Source organism: Chaetomium tenue (genome assembly GCF_020726465.1).
Source record: "Chaetomium tenue strain MPI-SDFR-AT-0079 chromosome Unknown F5144scaffold_2, whole genome shotgun sequence".
NCBI classification, from domain to species: domain Eukaryota; kingdom Fungi; phylum Ascomycota; class Sordariomycetes; order Sordariales; family Chaetomiaceae; genus Chaetomium; species Chaetomium tenue.
The window spans coordinates 3,974,869-3,991,106 of NW_027117330.1; the positions used below are offsets into that span (position 1 = coordinate 3,974,869).

The window sequence follows — 16,238 nt, forward strand, 5'->3', positions numbered from 1 at the left end:
TTCAAGGCGAGCAGAGCTGGAGGTGGGGTGGGGGCAGACGCTGCACACATGCACTTTTGACGGCTGGAGCCTGTGGGCCCGGCAGTTAGGTGTCAGCTGACGTCGTGGCAGCCTCTCTTCTCTCGCGTTATCGTCTGACCACCACACCACAGCACACAAGATAAAAGGTGGCTCCGGACCCTATGTGCTAGGTTTAGATAGTGCACATATTGCGGACTTCCGAACCCGCAAAAGACCTTTCAAGAAAGAAAAAGGAAGTACCTGTCTGAATAAAAACGACGTGAGGTTGCGGATGCATCCTTAGGCAGGCTGTAATACCATCGTAATACCAGATACCAGATTTGTGTGGAACGAAATAGCGGGGCCCACCAACGGACCCCACTGTCAGTCCTCAATGCGCCAACCGGCAGGCAAACTTCCATCCAAACCAAGGCAACTCTTCCAAACCAAAGGACCTACTTCCAAACCAAAGCAACAACTTCCAAACCAAAGCAACAACTTCCAAACCAACGCAACACTTTTAAACCAACGCACCACTTTCAAACAACATTGCATCTCCAAGCAATGCCATGGAGTCCTCCACGCACGCTCAATCCACGGCTCTTATTCGCAAACAGGCAGAGACTGAGTTGATGCCACCACCGCCACCCGCGAAGCGCATCAAGCGACCGAAACGCGTGCTCGACGAAGACACTTACACCGACGCTCTCTCACACATCATCGCCCGCGACTTCTTTCCCGGCCTCCTCGAGAGCGAAACACAACAAGAGTATCTCGACGCGTTAGAGTCCAAAGACGAAGAATGGATTGATAGCGCCAGCCGCCGGCTCCGACAAGTCATGACTCCCGGTCGACGGCGAGGGCTTGCCACACCACTCCGCCAGGCAACAGCCGCAGGAGGCCACACCCCGCTCAACTTTGTCGGCGACACACCCGCATCGGTGGTCTCCACGGTTACCGCCACCACGTCAGCACAAAAGCAACCCCCGATAGACACCAGTGTCTCCCTTGCCATGTTCCAATCGAAATACACCTCCGAAGACAATGAATCATTCTACAAACTCCTCGACAAGCAAAACCAAAAACGTGTCGAGAAATACGCCTGGCTCTGGACAGGGAACAAGCTCCCATCCAAACAACAAATCAAACAAAAAGAAGTCGAGACCAAACTCCTAGCCGAGCGGGGCGCCGGCGCCCTCCGAGATGACGGATTCGCCCGCGACCGACTGGCCATCCTCGACAAGGGCGCCGCGGACCGGCCAGCCGCCCCGGACCACTGGAACAAAGCCAAGCCGGACAACGAGCTGATGTTTGTGCCGGACGGCGTGGACGGCGGCCAGCTGCAAACCGTTGCGGAGCGAGCCCAGACCGAGAGCAAGGCCCCACCGAAGCGCATCGTCTACGAGAACACGCGGATGCCGCAGCCTGCGGCGAGGGAGGGGGCTGGGGAGGACGACCGACCGTCGAGGCCGGGTTCGCCTTCGTTGTCTGAGATTCGTAACGCGATCGCGGGGAAGAGGAGGGCGTGTGATGCCGAGACGAGCGTTACAGGTGGTGCCGGGGAGACGCCGCGGGTGAATGGGTATGCGTTTGTGGATGACGAGGAGCCGGAGCCGGAACCGGTGCGGCGGAAGAAAGATAAGGTGCCGGTGATCGAACTTGGTCCGGGGGACGCCACCCCGAATCCGTTCCAGTTTCAGGAGCAGAGGAAGCGAGAGGCGTTGCATCACCGGATGGTGGACAAGATTTCACTGTCGAAGCGGACATCGGCGAGGTTGGGGTTCACGGGGAACGTGGGGCGTACGCCGGTGCCCAAGTTCCCGAGCAGTCCGAGGGTGTCGGGTGGAGATCTGACGCCGGCGGCGCAGAGATTATGGGGGAGAATTGGCGGGTCAGAGGGAAGGGGTGCAGCGTCGCCGTTTAGTGATTCTATCAAGTCTACGCCGAAAGCGACACCGGTGGGGAAGAGGTCTGGGTTGAGGAACTTGGCGAGGTAGAGCACGAGACTGGAAGGGCGAAGAAGGAAAAGCGTTGGATATTGATGACCTGGGCTAACAAACTACAATAATGAATAATGTACATTGATGAGTTCTAATACACTTGATTAATTAATTCCTTCCATGATTCCATCCTGTCTCATCGGGTACATGTCCCACAGATTATAGCGAGGCAAGGATCCGCTGAACTTGTGATCCCCCCACCGCCGTCAGCCCTATCGCGTCCCGTCAGTTCGGTTCACTCTCAGCGCTAGCAGGGCCCCCTGCCACATTCTTAAACGGGGGCACCTCCCCAAAAATTTGCGGCTGCTCGGCTCCGGTCACCGCACCCGGACAGTGCCGGCCCAACCCGGATCTTCACGTCTTGAATATCAAAACCTCTCCTTCAAATTCGGGCACCACGGGATGGAACCACCGCAACCTTGGTAACACGCCCGCCCACCCAATTCAAACCTCCCCTTTCTCTTTTTCCTTCCTTTATATATGCAAAGCAGAAAAGTCGGCAAAAAACGAAAAAGTAAGAAAAACAAACCATAATCAGCAATGCGCCTCACCGACCTGCTCGTCGACCTCGCCGCCGTCGCGAGCGCGTCGCGCGCCGTCGCCAGCAAACATGTTGCGCTGCGGTCAAGGCAGGTCGAGCGGTACAGCAGGGAGTCGAGTGTAGTTGGGAGTGTGCTGAGGGGGCGGGAGCAGGGGGGGCAGGGGGAGCAGGGTCAGCAGGAGGAACTACAGCGACAGGAGCAGCAACAGGAGCAGCAACCGCAAAAGCAGGAGACACAGCAACGGACGCAGACACAAACTGCGGGAGGGGAGGGGCAGCAGGTGCAGTCGCAGGGGGGGCCTGAGAAGGATGTGGAGGGTGCTCAAGGGGGGAGAGAGCCTGGGTTGCGGGTTGATGAGACGCCGATTGCGACGCCGGTTGCACCGCCGGTCGAGGGGGCGGGCGTGGGAGGGACAGAGCCGGTGCAGCAGGCGGGCGCGGAAAAATCCGAGTTCAAGCCTGCCCCGTGGGCGGAGGGCGGGATTGCGATGCTGAAGCAGGGGTTTGTCCCTCCGAGGCGGCCTCCGCAAGCATTGAGGATGCCGGTGGTGGGTATCCCTGGCGCGAATCTCTTTCGGGCGAAGGGGGAGTCGCAGATTCTGGATGCGTTGAAAGAGATGGAGGAGGAGGAGGGAGGAAAGGAGTCGTTGGCTACCTCGGAGGGTGAGAGCAGCGAACCACCTGCGAGAGGCCCGGTTGGGGAAGCAGAGGTATCAAAGGCTGGCGAAAAGGAGGCGGAAGCGGCAGCTATACCCGAAACCCCGAAGTTGGAACCAGCCTCCTTAACTCCCGAGGTTGACGCAAAGGTCACAACAATCGAAGAGGTCTTGGAGGAGGAAAACGGAAAACCCGCTACGCCGCAACAATCTGAACCTGAAACCCAAGCTTCTCTAGAGAATGAAAGAGAGGTAACGGCAGGAACAATAGGTGCCGAAGCTCCTGTACCAGAAGCCAAACCCGAGGCCTCAACTACTCCCAGCCCAGAACTCACCCAGGAGAAACCACTGTCACAAGAAGACGCGAGCATAGTGGCCGAGTTGGCAAGCCGAACACCCACCTCATCCGAAACCCCTAGCTACCAGCTTCGAGAGTCCGCCGTGCCCTCCTCACGGATCGGCCGGCTCTGGAATTACGGCGGCCTCGCAGCTGGCATGTTCGCAGGTGCCATCGGGGAAGGCCTCAGCCGGGCGGTCGGCGGCGGCGGTTCGGGCTCCATGATGCTCAGCGCCGCCAATATGGAGCGGCTCGTGGCCAAGCTCTCACGGATGCGCGGCGCTGCTCTCAAGCTCGGACAGATGATGAGCTTCCAGGATGCCAAGATGCTCCCGGCCGCTATGCAGGAGGTCCTGCAGCGCGTTCAGGACCGTGCCGACTACATGCCGGGCTGGCAGCGAGACCGCGTCCTAACCTCCAACCTCGGGGAAAACTGGCGTGACCTCTTCGACGAATTCGAAGAAAAGCCCATCGCAGCGGCCTCCATCGGCCAAGTCCACCGTGCCACCCTCAAATCCAACGGAGCCCGCGTCGCCGTCAAAATCCAGTTCCCCGGCGTCGCCGACTCCATCAACTCCGACCTCGACAACATCGCCGTCCTCCTAGCCGCCACCAAACTCCTCCCCAAAGGTCTCTACCTCAACAAAACCATCGACAACGCCCGCACCGAGCTCGCCTGGGAATGCGACTACACGCGCGAAGCCGAGTGCGCCGAGCACTACCGACACCTCCTCACCACCGCCACCGCCACCTCCCCCTCAGAAGAATCCGTCTTCTCCGTGCCCCGCGTCTACCGAGAGGCCAGCGGCAAGCAGGTGCTCACAATGGAATTCATGGACGGCACAGCCGTAACCCGCATCGGATCCTTCACGCAAGCGCAACGCGACCGAATCGGCACGCAACTCCTCCGCCTCTGCCTGCGCGAGATCACCGAATTCCGCTTCATGCAAACCGACCCCAACTGGACCAACTTCCTGTACAACCCCGCCACCGACCGCCTCGAGCTGCTCGACTTCGGCGCATCCCGCGAATACCCCACCGAGTTCATCACCCAATACGTGCAGCTCCTCGAAGCAGCCTCACGAGCCGACCGCGAAGGGGTGCGCGCGCTGAGCGAGCGCCTAGGCTACCTGACGGGCCACGAGAGCCGGGCGATGCTCGACGCGCACGTCACGTCGGTGGTGACGCTGGCGGAGCCGTTCCTGCGCTCGGCGCCGGAGGTGTATGATTTCCGGAATCAGACTATCACCGAGCGCGTCAAGGCCCAGATTCCTGTTATGGTGCATGAGCGGCTGGCGCCGCCGCCGGAGGAGACGTATAGTCTGCATCGGAAGCTGAGTGGTGCGTTTTTGCTATGTGCGAGGTTGGGGAGTAGAGTGAGGTGTCGGGAGTTATTTGAGGAGGCGTTGGTGAAGTCGGGGTTTGTGAGGGGGTAGTGGTTGTAGAAGGGGTGGGTGTATGATATTGTAATCTCTTGTACATACACTTTGTTGTGTGCTAGATTAAACCGCTTAGAAAGCCGAGCGAGGACGGACTGTAACAAAATACTAAAGAATAACCTCTTTTCAACTACCGCTCCTCCGCCCCCCTCCTCGTCATCGGCAGCATCTTCTTCTCCTTACCCGCAACCTTCTTCCTCCGCCTCTCAATCGCCTTATCAACCTGCCTCTTCTTCATGCCCTGGAACTGATCCACCAACACCCGCTTCTTCTGCTCCGACTTCTTCAAGTAAAACGGCGTCTTGCCCTGCTTGACCAGCTCCTTCTCCTTCTTCCGATGCTCCTCAATCACCGCGCGCTCCCTATCCTTGCGGTCCTGCGTCTTCTTGCGACTCTCCATCGACAGCAACGCCCGCTGCAGCTTCTCCCTCTGCGCGGCGTCCTTGGTCTTCTTGATGGTCGCGCGCAGCTCCTGCATCTCGGACGCGCGGTAGTCGTCCAGGAACGCGTACGCCTTGCGCGCCTTGATCTCGTCGATCGTGCTGCCGCTGCCGCCGGCCGCGGCGGCCGTGGATGCTCCCGGGCCGAGCGGCGTGAAGCGCGGGTCGCGCGCCTGTGTCCGCTTGGCTTCGGCCGTGCCGGCGAGGAAGTCGCGCTTGCGGGACACGGGCTTCTTGCTGGTTAGCTCGACGGGCGCGTGCTTGTTGGAGCGCTTGTCGAGCTTTTTGGTGGAGCTTAGTTTGGTCGGGTGGCCGTAGCCCTCGTCTTCCTTGTTCTTTGCGGCGTCGCTGGCTTTTTGAGGTTTGGATGAAGACGACCGCATGGCGGCTTGCGCTTTGGCTAAAGCGCCGAAGGAGAGCTGCGAGGCGTCTATTGGTGGGCTATTGTCCTCTTCATCATCATCTTCCTCTTCAGAACCAGATTCCGCATCTGAGTTAACCTGATTGTTGTTAGAGATGCTCATTCGTGCATTGCGTGGGTGCGTTAAACTCACCTCATCGCTGCCGCTCCCCGACCCATCTTCACTAAGCTCGCTCCCCTCGTCATCCTCGCCATCTGAGCCAGATAACTCGGCATCTTCTTCACTCGGCCCCTCGCTCACATCCTCGATGTCTGATTCGGGCTCTGGCTCATATCTGGGCTTGACTCTCCTCTGGAGTAGACTGCTAGGTGGCATTTTCCGCTTGACTGACGACATTGTGAAACGTGTAAATTAGATACTAACTGGGTTGCGGAATTGGCGATAGTGGCTTTGTTTTGACGTCGGTCACTGTTTTGTGGTTAGGTGTGGTTGACCATTTATTTCACTTGCGATGTTGATTCAAGAAAATCCTGGTAAAGCGAGAGCAGCAAGTTTTGCATTAACAGAAATACTACTTATATGCGGCTATAGATGTTAGTGCATTGTGGCCCCACTTTCGCCGAACCATGCTCAAGACCATAAATACATGTACCAGATTCTCATGGTTCATTTCCCTGGGACAGTATATAGCAACACTCTTCTTATTACTCACTACGTTGAGAGGAATATCACATGTTCGACTCATAATTCCCTGCATTTCATTATGGCGGGAGCGGTGTCATCACAAAACACACTTCAACAGTAGGCAGATTGGCTTTTAACCACCACGCTCGTAAAATCTCCTGCGTTACAACGGCAAACCCGTATCCTTCACCCGCTATCAAGACCGTTCCGCCCAGTTGACTACGTCCATCACCTGTCCCGCCGTGGGGTGCGAATACCCTATCCTCAAACGCAACCGCAGAGGCTAAAACGAAGGCACATGTCAGTATATCAACCACACCTGGGGCAACAATATCAAAGATCAAACTTACTCCTTTGCACCCAGCAACCCTCATCATCTGCGTTGCTTCCGCCCCGGTGCCAATATCGGTCGACGAGATGCTCAGCAGCTGCAGTTTCTGCGATTTTGGCACGGCCGCCTGGAGTCCGACGTTCGACAACGGCCCGGCAGGTGACGTGTTGCGGAATCGGGCAGTGGCCTGGATGGTGCCCTCAGCGTTTCGTTGTGTTTGGATGGTCACGTTAAGGCCGTTGTTATCGTAACAGGGGTGGCTGACTGCCGCAGAGACAGCAGCAGGAGCGGCTTGGGGAGGTGGTGAGGCGGTTGTGGAAAAGAGATCGGCGCTGGGAGGGGGGTTTGCGGCCGCGCTCTGGGCAGGGGACGGTGTAGAGACGGGGCCTTGGGAAAAGAGGTCCATGATGGAGGCGACGTTGGACTGCCCGGGGGGAGGGGAGGCGGTGGTGGGTGGAGGTGATGTGCTGCCGCCGAGGATGTCTGCGAGCAGGTCCGCATTCCCGCTGCCGTTGGCCGGAGCCGGTACGGGCCCGCTGCTGTCACCCATGAGGTCGAAAAGAAGGTCTTCTTCCTTTGGCTTAATAGCCTTAGACTTCCGGTTCGCTGCCTTGGTTGTCTTCTTAGCCGCCTCGCCCAACACGCGTGATTCCTCCTTGATTTGCGGGGGAGGCATCTTCTCTAGCACACCCCTGCGGATTTGGTCGTGGGAGAACAGGTTGCCAAATTCGACAGCACGTTGCTGGACCTCGACGTCCAAACTTGTTTGTTGGTTCTGGAGAATGCGGCGCACCCTCTCGATCTGCGCTGCATCGGACAGCCTTGTTGTGAGCTTGACCAGCGCTGTGATGAGGTACTCGGTGGTGACCTGGGTAGCATAGTTGCTGTTGAGAATGGTTGAGAACAAATCGACGACCTCGTGCTCTTTTACTTCCTGCACGAGTTCCTCTTCTTCATACTGGCCGCCCCTGAGCAGGGCTTCGCCGTACTCGCCGATGCACCACGCGCCAGACTGTGTCAAGCTCTCTTGCGTGATGTCTTTCTTGAGGTTTGTGTACAGCTTTTGCACCGCATAGGTTTGTAGTTCGGGAGTTGTAGCAATGAGGCGGACGAAGGATGACATGATAGGCTCCTTGACATAATTACCTGCCAGCGTCACAACGCGTAGCATGGTATCAAAGTGCCACCGCTTGTTCGGGGCATACCGGTCAGCGGCGATACCGATCTGGCTGGTCATGGTCGGCTTGAACTCGTTATCGGCCACCTCTAAGAACGCCAGCAGCTCGCGGATCAACACTCGGACGTTGCTCTCGTTGATCAACGTGAAACTGAGGTCTAGAGCCCTCCTTCTGATGCTGATGTCCGGGTCTCTCAGGCACTCCAAAATCGTATTTCGGTGCCTTTGCACAGCGTTGGTGTCAATCGCAACTACCTTGACGAGCGTGTTGAGGGCGACATAGCGGATGTTGTTGTCCTTGTTGGTGAGGAACTTGCCAAGGATATTGACACCCAATACGCGCAGGCCCGAGTCCGCCTCGATATCTAGAATGGTTCGCACTGCTTCGTAGAGAATCGAGTTGCCGACGTTCTTGGAGGAATCGGTGTTTGTCGCAACCTGCGCCAGAATATCGTTGATCTGCTCCGTAACCTGGGCATCGCCGAGGGCTAGAACTCGAAGTAGGCGCAGGAGCTTGACCTGCAAAAAGGGGTCTGTAATCCCGGTGACGTCGTGCTCCGGCGCATAACCCGAAGATGCCAACCCCTTCAACGTTCTGACGAGCACCGGTACGAATTGCCTGAACTTGTCGATAATGCCTTCTTCCCCGCCCTCGTCCTCGTCGGCTTCACAGAGGCTGGTGACCAAGGTGAGGCCACATAGCATCACGCCGTGGTTTCGGTCTGATAATAGCTGGGTCGCTTTCTCGATGAAGTGCTCCTGCAAGTCCGGGACCTTTCTGCATATCCGCATGGCGCACAGAGCGGCTTTCCGTCGTATGTAGGGGTTCGCGGTGGATACAAGGTTCTCGATTTCGGCAAACAGGTCTCGCGACATCTCAACAGAGGCAATGTTGCCCAGGGTACAGAGCGCGAGGCCGACGACATATTGGTTCGAGTGGGACAGGTCACTACCGGCACCGAGTTAGCAAGCCGCCCTATGCCCACGTTGCGGTACCCCTCCATGGTTCGCACTTTTTGAGAGAATTGGTGACCAGAGTAAGGACCTCCTGGTTCTCGTCGAGCAGCAAGCTTGTTGCGAGATGTCCTAATCGCTTGTCGGCGAAACGGGGCGAGGCAAGGAGCTTCAGACATTCGATCTGGCCGAAATGGGTCCGCTCGCCGAGGGTGAAAAGGTAAAGTAGCTTGGCCACATTGTTTCTCCTGCAAAGCACCTTTATCAGCACCTCCTTTCTTCGGGGGCATATCCTCAGGGGTTCCTCTCGCCGGTCTGTAAGTACCTAACGCTGTGGTCCCCGCTCTCTTCCCTGAAACTCGCCCGGATGGCTGCGCTTTCCTTCTGAATGACGGCTCTCTCGTCGGCAATGGTCTTCGCGGCGCGTACGTTGCGGATGAACTGTTTGACTGTGGGGTAGTTGTAGCGGGGAGGTTAGCTGCCGAGTCGCTGCAACCATTTCCACCGGGGGTGAGGCAATCGTCTATAGACTATCGCAGGGCGCGGCCAGACTCACGGGAGCTCATGGTGAAATGCGTAAGGCCCTCTATGGGGCGTAGAGGTGGATTAGGTCCAAATGCGAGGGCGGACGCCGAGAGAGGAGCTGCTGGGCAAATTAATCAACCGTTGATTTCAGCCCGCATCACGGACCCTGAATCTCTCACTGCGATGTGGCACGGTGGTTGCTCCTGGGCAGCTGAGACCGCCTGGCGTTTGGTAGAAGCCTGAGGCAGCAATATTAGCAACCCTAACCCTTGACTCTGCCCCCTTCTGCCTTCCCCTCGCTGCCAAACAGCGCTGGCAACCACTCACTCAACTGAGCTTGGTTTCGTTTCCATGAGGAAATGCTCGGAAGCGGGGGTGCGATCTGTTTTATTTGGGCCTTTCCCATATTTGTGCCTTATTACATCAACTACTAATCTTCTACTTACCGTCCTTCTATCCTATAACGAGAACGAGAACAACGAGGGAAAGCCTCTCAATCCCAAACATGGTCCTCAGGCGGCTGGCAGAAGCTGGTCGAGATGATATTAACGTGAAAAGAATACTTAGACACTCAAGGTCCCCGAAGCACTTGATGGCAGATAAATACCACACTACTCCGTACTCGATATAGTGATCGAGATTCTTGACTAAAAGATTGCTCCAGAGGTTGTGGCATCTTGCGTTGATGTTTCGCAGTCGGCGTGGCCCGCTTCGGGTTCAACGGGGGCCAGTGTGTGTGCACATCTCTATTGTAACGGCTCAGCCCTGCACAAGTTACAACACATCAATACCCTGCAGCCAAGCGCCCTGTAGGGCTGCATGAGAGTCAAGGTCATGGAGGCGCAAGCGGGAGGTTAAAGTACGGGAACCAAACGTGGACTTTGTGTGTGTTGTGCAGGTACCGCTAGTTTGAGCACTGCCACGATCCACCTGCATGAGAGGTCGACACTCCAGCTTTCACATGGTTGGGCCGGCAAATCTGGTAGAAAATGACGTCCTGTAACGTGAATGGCTAGGTAGAAGCTGGTTTGTGTTGAGTATATGCAAAATACCTCGTTATCAAGTACAAGTGTGATTTAGCTGCCACATGTTAAAGATATGGCGTTGTGCTGGTAGAAATTGGAAAAGGCGGTGTCAGATAGAAGGGGTGGTATTCCAACCGGTTCCCTCTGAATTTGATTCTCATTATCATCCAGGCTAAAGGTGCTGGAGAGCAACACAGCTTTGTAACAACAATTTCATCAAGCACCCATGTGCTCAATGCCGGGCCCACGGCAAGCGAGAGATCCTTGCTCTTGAAATATCAACCCCTTTGCAGAAAGATGCTAAAAGCTACCGCGGTTCAATCCAGAATGAAGCAAAAAGGCAAACCCGAAGGAGAGCTGCATTGATGGCGATGGAGCGTTGCGTTGTTCTGCCCAGCTTGGGCGTGAGGCGTTTACTTCTGCATCATGAGCTGCACAAACTCGTTGTCTAACATGCCGTTAGTAGGTGTTGGCAAGCTCAGTTACGGGAAGGTAACCCACAGTCAATACGTCCGTCGCCGTCCTGATCGGCCTCGCGGATCATCTCGTCGACCTCGTCATCAGTGAGCTTCTCGCCGATCGAGGTCATAACGTGGCGCAGCTCGGCCGCTGAGATGAAGCCGTTGTTGTCGCGGTCGAAGACCTACGCCGTAGTGGTTAGGGGGGCCCTAGGATTCAGATGCCGAATCAACATACCTTGAACGCCTCGCGGATCTCCTCCTCAGAGTCGGTGTCCTTCATCTTCCTCGCCATCATTGTGAGGAATTCTAGGACCTGTCAGCAATTGGTCGTAACTAGCGTGGTTGGGCAGATGATGGCCCATACCGGGGAAGTCGATGGTGCCATTGTTGTCGGCGTCCACCTCGTTGATCATGTCCTGCAGCTCGGACTCGGAAGGGTTCTGGCCGAGAGAGCGCATAACGGTGCCCAGTTCCTTGGTTGTGATTTGTCCTATACGCCTTTAGCATCCGTACATTCTGGATTGCCGTGCATCGTTCGTGGAGGGACGGCTGTCTTCTTGACAAGGGCCTTGCCTTGCGGCGGGCGTAGGTCGGGTTTGGAAAGGGCGGGCACACTAACCATCACCATCCTTGTCCTATCAGGGTGTTAGTACGGGTATGATAGTAGTATGGCAAACAAAATAAGTAAGGATGGACTTACGAAAAGGGAGAAGGCCTCCTTAAACTCAGAGACCTGCTCTTCGGTAAGAGAGTCCGCCTATTGTCGAAGAGATGGTTAGCTCCTCATGCTCTGACCGATGCAGCCCGACTGCCCCTCGCCCGCGGGGCTGGCTCCGACGAATCGTAAGCTTCCGTTCACTGACCATATTGATGGTTTGGTGTTGGGTATCGGGTTTGGTAAGCGAAAGAAGTCGATCGCGGTCCGGCTGCGGATCTTCGCAGAAGGTCAAGTAATAGGTTGGGCAGCAGTGTTGCTCAACTGGGTTGTGGTGTTTAAATGACGAGACGCGGGCAACCTGGAGATTTCAAGAAGGGGATGCGGGGCACACACTCCTCCCAAAAGAGGGCCCTGGGAACACGGCTTGTTGCAGGGTCTCCCACAAGCAAGCTGGCTGGCTGGTCCTGTCAGCTTCAGCTTGCGTTGCTGCCTCCCCCTTGCAAACACCGGGTCCCGGCCAAAGTGCCAAGGTAATCGATTGGGCCCACATCTGAAACGCGTACGCCTTGCAGCTGTTCACGGCTGTCGCTCGCTTCGCAGCTGAACGGCCAAGTTCCCCTGCAATTGGCATTGTTGTCTGCTTCGTCATTGTCCAACGTCGCCGACCCGGAAGCAACACAAGTGCTCGTAGCATCTGGAGCTACCGAAACAGCCAGCACATTGCGGTACCGACTTACGATGTGATGCCGCCCCATCCCGGCCTTTGGCAGCAAACACAGAGCGCTCGACTTTCCCTTCCTTAGCTTCTGGAGCTGACTGAGGGGATCGCTACCCCTTCCGGCGTCCGCCATGTGGCGAGACCGCACGAACCTGTATGAGCACTTATCTCGGGTCTTCCCTTCATAGGGCGTAGCTGATTAAGAGCCCTAGCTATATCTCATACCGGCAGTCCTACGCCCACCACCCGACGCAGCGCAACCGGTATGGACCATCCACCACGGGCGACCGCTTCGGCGGAAGCGGCGCGAGCACTGGTGTCCTCTTCTCTGCGGATGAGGATCGGCGGGGCCTGTTATCCTCAGGCGCCTATGACGTGGACGATGGCGATGCCGTAATCGAGATGGACTTGCTTCCCCCCCGATGGGCCGACGTGTCAGATGAGGTGACGGAGTTGTTGGCGGATATTGCGAGCAAGAGTCAGAAGTTGGAGCGGCTACATCAAAAACACGTTTTACCGGGATTCAATGACGAAGAGACCAAGAAGGCGGAGGAGGGCGAGATCGAGCGGTTGACACAGGGCATCACCCGCGGGTTTCATGAGTGTGGCCGATGCATACAGCGCATTGAACAAATGGTGCGCGAGGGCAAGGCGAAGGGTCAGATGAGCCGTGCAGACCAAACTATGGCGAAAAACATCAAGGTCAACCTTGCAGCGAGGGTTCAGGAGGCGAGCGCTGGGTTCCGCAAGAAGCAGAGCACATATCTCAAGAGTAGGGCAGCATGTGCAGATGGTCATACATGGGCAAGCCGCTGACTTGTTTGCAGAACTTAGGGATATGGCCGGACTGGCCAGCCCCATCGAGCGTTCATCCACCCCTCTCGCCGGGGGTAGCTATACCGACCCCTCGATCCTCGAATCCGACGCAGACAGGACTTATTCGCAGTCAATGCTCCAGACGACCACTCACCAAAAACTCCTCCATTCCAACGATGCCGTCATATCACAGCGCGAAAAGGAAATCGAGGAAATTGCTCAAGGCATCATCGAGCTGTCCGACCTTTTCCGCGACATGCAAGCCATAGTCATTGATCAAGGGACTATGCTGGACCGGATCGATTACAACGTGGAGTCCATGGCGAGTCATGTGAAAGACGCCGCGAAGGAGCTCAAAACAGCGGAGGGGTACCAGAAGAAGACGACGAAGCGAAAGATCATCTTCCTCCTGCTACTCATTATCGCCGCCATGATAATATTGCTGGTTATCAAACCGAAAAAGCGCGGCGCGGCCAACGACGACGAGAGGTAGCGCGTGTCGAAGGAAGAGAGCGCATAACCATTCCTATGCCTCCAGGCGCATGTATGAAAGAGAGTGTAATACCTAGACAGGGACCGGCGTGGCTAGAAGGGCCTTTGCAGGCGGCGGGCAGCGAGCGTAATCCGATTCAAATTTTTCAATGTACGATACCTACTTTCGGCCGGGCAAGAAGCCCCCAGTAAGGCGCGGCTGCGTGATTCCAATGTATGCTTTTTGAGAACATTCAAAGGTGATCGTGAGACCGCGAGATGGGATTCGATCAGCAAGGGATGCGCCATCGTGCCAGGGTTGGAGCTCGAAAATATCTTGGCACCCGACCACAAAAGAGCATGCTGAGTCAACCCTGAGAATTGGCCAATCTGAATTGGGCAGGCAACCCACTCGTCATGCACTTGATGGTTCCCAGCTCGGGCCAGAGCTCGCCTTGCAAGCAACACACCCGATCAATCACCACCTCGGTCACCCCGCGAACACCAGCAACCGCCCCGACGACCACATTCCAACTCCCCACTCATTCAAGATGGCGTAAGCAGCGATTCTCAAAACCCCAGCACTTTTGCGACACCACAAGGAGGGGGACAATTGCAGCCCGCAATTGGGATCCGCCCGGCAATTGGGAGGGGGATTTACCGCACACATCGATCGTATGATCTCGGGAACGAAATGCTAACGGGTTTCTCTTTTCCCACAACAGGTTCATGGACTCCCAGAACAAGGTGAACCAGTACCAGAAGTCGTACCAGAAGGCGTACAAGGCCCACACGCGCATCTGGCGGATCGTGAGTTTTCCCGCAATTCGAAGGGCCGCTGATGGGGGAGCGAAGGACGGATGGGATGGGAGGGGAGGGGAGGGGATGGGCCGGCGATGCTTGGGGAAGGGAATTTGGGAGGGAGGGGATATAAGGGCATCTTGCTGACGGATTGGCTTGCGGCACACAGAACCCTCGCAGCGGGATGATGTTGACCCCGTTCACCATTGTTCTTTGGGGAACCACCGCCGGTATGATTCACCACGGGGCGATGCTAGAGTTGGGATGGGTGATAGTTGCTAATGCTTCCCAGCTACCATGTACGCCATGGGCCGTCGGATTTTCGGCCACAACACCTGGTTCAGCGAGTAAGCTCGACTCGTTGTTGGCTCGGATAGCAAGGGGATAGAGTTCAGGCTTGTATATGTAGGGCAAGGGCCGGGAAATAGAAGCGACAAGAGCGCTCGCGTGGGGGTATTCACGACAAACCTGAACAATTCGAGGTCCTCCTGACCGTGTTTTCCATGTGCAGTGATCTAAGCGATCGAGTGTTTCGTCCAAATCATGGTGTTTCCGCCCGTCTCTGACGCCCGCACTGCCAAATACCCTACCCCCCTGCCTACATATCGAGAGGCTACCTCTAGAAGTACATTAAACGCAGTTTTCTGTAATTGTCATTGCCATGGGTGGTGGCAGGGGGAGCTCGACCTGTGAGCAACCCCCGCCACCCTGCTGTCGCCAGTCACTGTGTGCCCCGCCTCTCTAATAACCACCAGCACCTGGCGCCTTCTCGTCCTTCCGAAGGCTGACAAGGAGCTCGCGGAACCGCTCCTTGCCCGACCCAGCCGCACCGCCCTTGGCGCCCTTCCCACTCACGTCAACCAGCTTCGCGATGCGCTCCCAGCTCGTGCCGCCCGAGGTGGTGTCCTCACGGCTGGCTAGAAATTGCTCGGCGTCCTTGCGGGTTTGCGCAATCGTCTTCTCCTTCTTGTTGTTGTAGTTCTCGTAGAAGTCGTCGATGTTCTGCTGGGCTTCCTGGACCGTCTCCTCGCGCTGCTGGGCGAACTGCTCGGCACGCTTCGCAATCTGCGCATCCCGCTTCTCGCGCCACTCCTTGATGACCTCGGGTTCCTCCTCGTCCTCGGCGTACGGCTGGTAACCCGAGTTGTAGCTGACGGAGGGGCCGCCTGTGATGGTACCGCCCGGTGCGACGCCCTGTGGTCCGCTGTGGTTAGAAGAATGCTCTCGCCTTCGAACTGTTGATGCTATCCCATACCTCGTTAGGGCCGCTAAGGTCGGGGAACTGGCTCTCGAACGCAGCGTTGTTGCCGGGGGAGCTAACGCCGCCGCCCCCACCTAGCAAGTCGTCGTCACCCTCGTCGAACTCGGCATCCTCGACTGTCGCAAACTGGGTGGCATCCTCGCCTAGAATCGCCTTCTCTCGTTCCAAAAAGTTGGACGCAGACGGAACATCGGAGGTGTCCTTGACATCAGTCTGGGCTGGCCGCAGGGTTAGAGAGCCTGCCACCAGATCGCAAGTCGTTGCCCAACTTACCACCGGAGTCAAAATCATCCAGCGAGGGAAATCGGTCAGCCATTTTGACAGGTGGACTCTGATTGTATTAGGTTTCGAAGAGTCTGATCAGCTGGAGGACTCGAGAGTTGTGTGCACTGTTTGATGTGTTAAAACAAGAAATCAGGAAGGTGCCTTTGATCGCGCCAGGTTGCCCAGCTGCATTGGCCCCTGGCGCTGAGGCGCTGCAGTGTGCAGACAGGGGTGTGTTAATTACCACAAAAGCGTTGCTTATTGTTGTATCGAGGTGTCTACGTACCCTGTCACATGTAAATAGCCGTTTTGCTCCA

At 56.6% G+C, this 16,238-nt stretch overlaps 5 protein-coding genes across 5 annotated transcripts; 2 read left to right on the plus strand and 3 right to left on the minus strand.

Moving 5' to 3' along the window:
• Positions 1-177: 177 nt before the first annotated feature.
• F5144DRAFT_618971 (nuclear protein Es2-domain-containing protein) lies at positions 178-5,658 on the plus strand (the record flags this gene model as incomplete). The annotated part of the gene is made up of 5 exons (XM_066791951.1): positions 178-1,905; positions 2,539-2,670; positions 2,809-3,577; positions 3,617-4,910; positions 5,380-5,658. The coding sequence occupies exons 1-5, from the start codon at positions 570-572 to the stop codon at positions 5,656-5,658; spliced, it is 3,810 nt and encodes a 1,269-aa protein (XP_066647012.1). The 5' UTR covers positions 178-569.
• A 754-nt stretch (positions 5,659-6,412) lies between these two features.
• Positions 6,413-9,619, minus strand: F5144DRAFT_563645 (adaptin N terminal region-domain-containing protein). The gene is made up of 5 exons (XM_066788385.1): positions 9,478-9,619; positions 9,247-9,370; positions 8,981-9,169; positions 6,810-8,916; positions 6,413-6,742 (listed from the first exon to the last, which is right to left on the minus strand). Exons 1-5 carry the CDS (start codon positions 9,485-9,487, stop codon positions 6,656-6,658), a joined length of 2,517 nt encoding a protein of 838 aa, XP_066647013.1. The 5' UTR covers positions 9,488-9,619; the 3' UTR covers positions 6,413-6,655.
• Positions 9,620-10,884: 1,265 nt separating this feature from the next.
• On the minus strand, positions 10,885-12,345 carry F5144DRAFT_600094 (calmodulin; the record flags this gene model as incomplete). The annotated part of the gene is made up of 7 exons (XM_066791048.1): positions 10,885-10,919; positions 10,973-11,114; positions 11,168-11,238; positions 11,297-11,422; positions 11,552-11,567; positions 11,633-11,689; positions 12,328-12,345. The coding sequence occupies 7 exons, from the start codon at positions 12,343-12,345 to the stop codon at positions 10,885-10,887; spliced, it is 465 nt and encodes a 154-aa protein (XP_066647014.1).
• A 94-nt stretch (positions 12,346-12,439) lies between these two features.
• Positions 12,440-14,888, plus strand: F5144DRAFT_590743 (t-SNARE; the record flags this gene model as incomplete). Its single annotated transcript, XM_066790182.1, has 8 exons — positions 12,440-12,462; positions 12,521-13,101; positions 13,238-13,613; positions 13,890-13,905; positions 13,955-14,151; positions 14,321-14,405; positions 14,566-14,664; positions 14,778-14,888. The coding sequence occupies 8 exons, from the start codon at positions 12,440-12,442 to the stop codon at positions 14,886-14,888; spliced, it is 1,488 nt and encodes a 495-aa protein (XP_066647015.1).
• Positions 14,889-14,911: 23 nt separating this feature from the next.
• Positions 14,912-16,128, minus strand: F5144DRAFT_506729 (clathrin light chain). Its single transcript, XM_066786477.1, has 3 exons — positions 15,931-16,128; positions 15,652-15,875; positions 14,912-15,590 (listed from the first exon to the last, which is right to left on the minus strand). The coding sequence occupies exons 1-3, from the start codon at positions 15,971-15,973 to the stop codon at positions 15,138-15,140; spliced, it is 720 nt and encodes a 239-aa protein (XP_066647016.1). The 5' UTR covers positions 15,974-16,128; the 3' UTR covers positions 14,912-15,137.
• Between the last annotated feature and the right edge of the window lie 110 nt (positions 16,129-16,238).

Excerpts from the sequence above, each read along its gene's own strand:
- F5144DRAFT_563645 (XM_066788385.1), bottom strand. Across the intron at positions 9,170-9,246 it reads AGCGGGGACCACAGCGTTAG|GAGAAACAATGTGGCCAAGC; the intron begins GTACTTACAGAC and ends GGTGCTTTGCAG. Across the intron at positions 6,743-6,809 it reads GGGTTGCTGGGTGCAAAGGA|CCTCTGCGGTTGCGTTTGAG; the intron begins GTAAGTTTGATC and ends CCTTCGTTTTAG.
- F5144DRAFT_506729 (XM_066786477.1), bottom strand. The coding sequence starts at position 15,973 with ATGGCTGACCGATTTCCCTCGCTGGATGATTTTGACTCCGGTG. Across the intron at positions 15,876-15,930 it reads GGATGATTTTGACTCCGGTG|CCCAGACTGATGTCAAGGAC; the intron begins GTAAGTTGGGCA and ends CCCTGCGGCCAG. Across the intron at positions 15,591-15,651 it reads ACCTTAGCGGCCCTAACGAG|GGCGTCGCACCGGGCGGTAC; the intron begins GTATGGGATAGC and ends AGCGGACCACAG.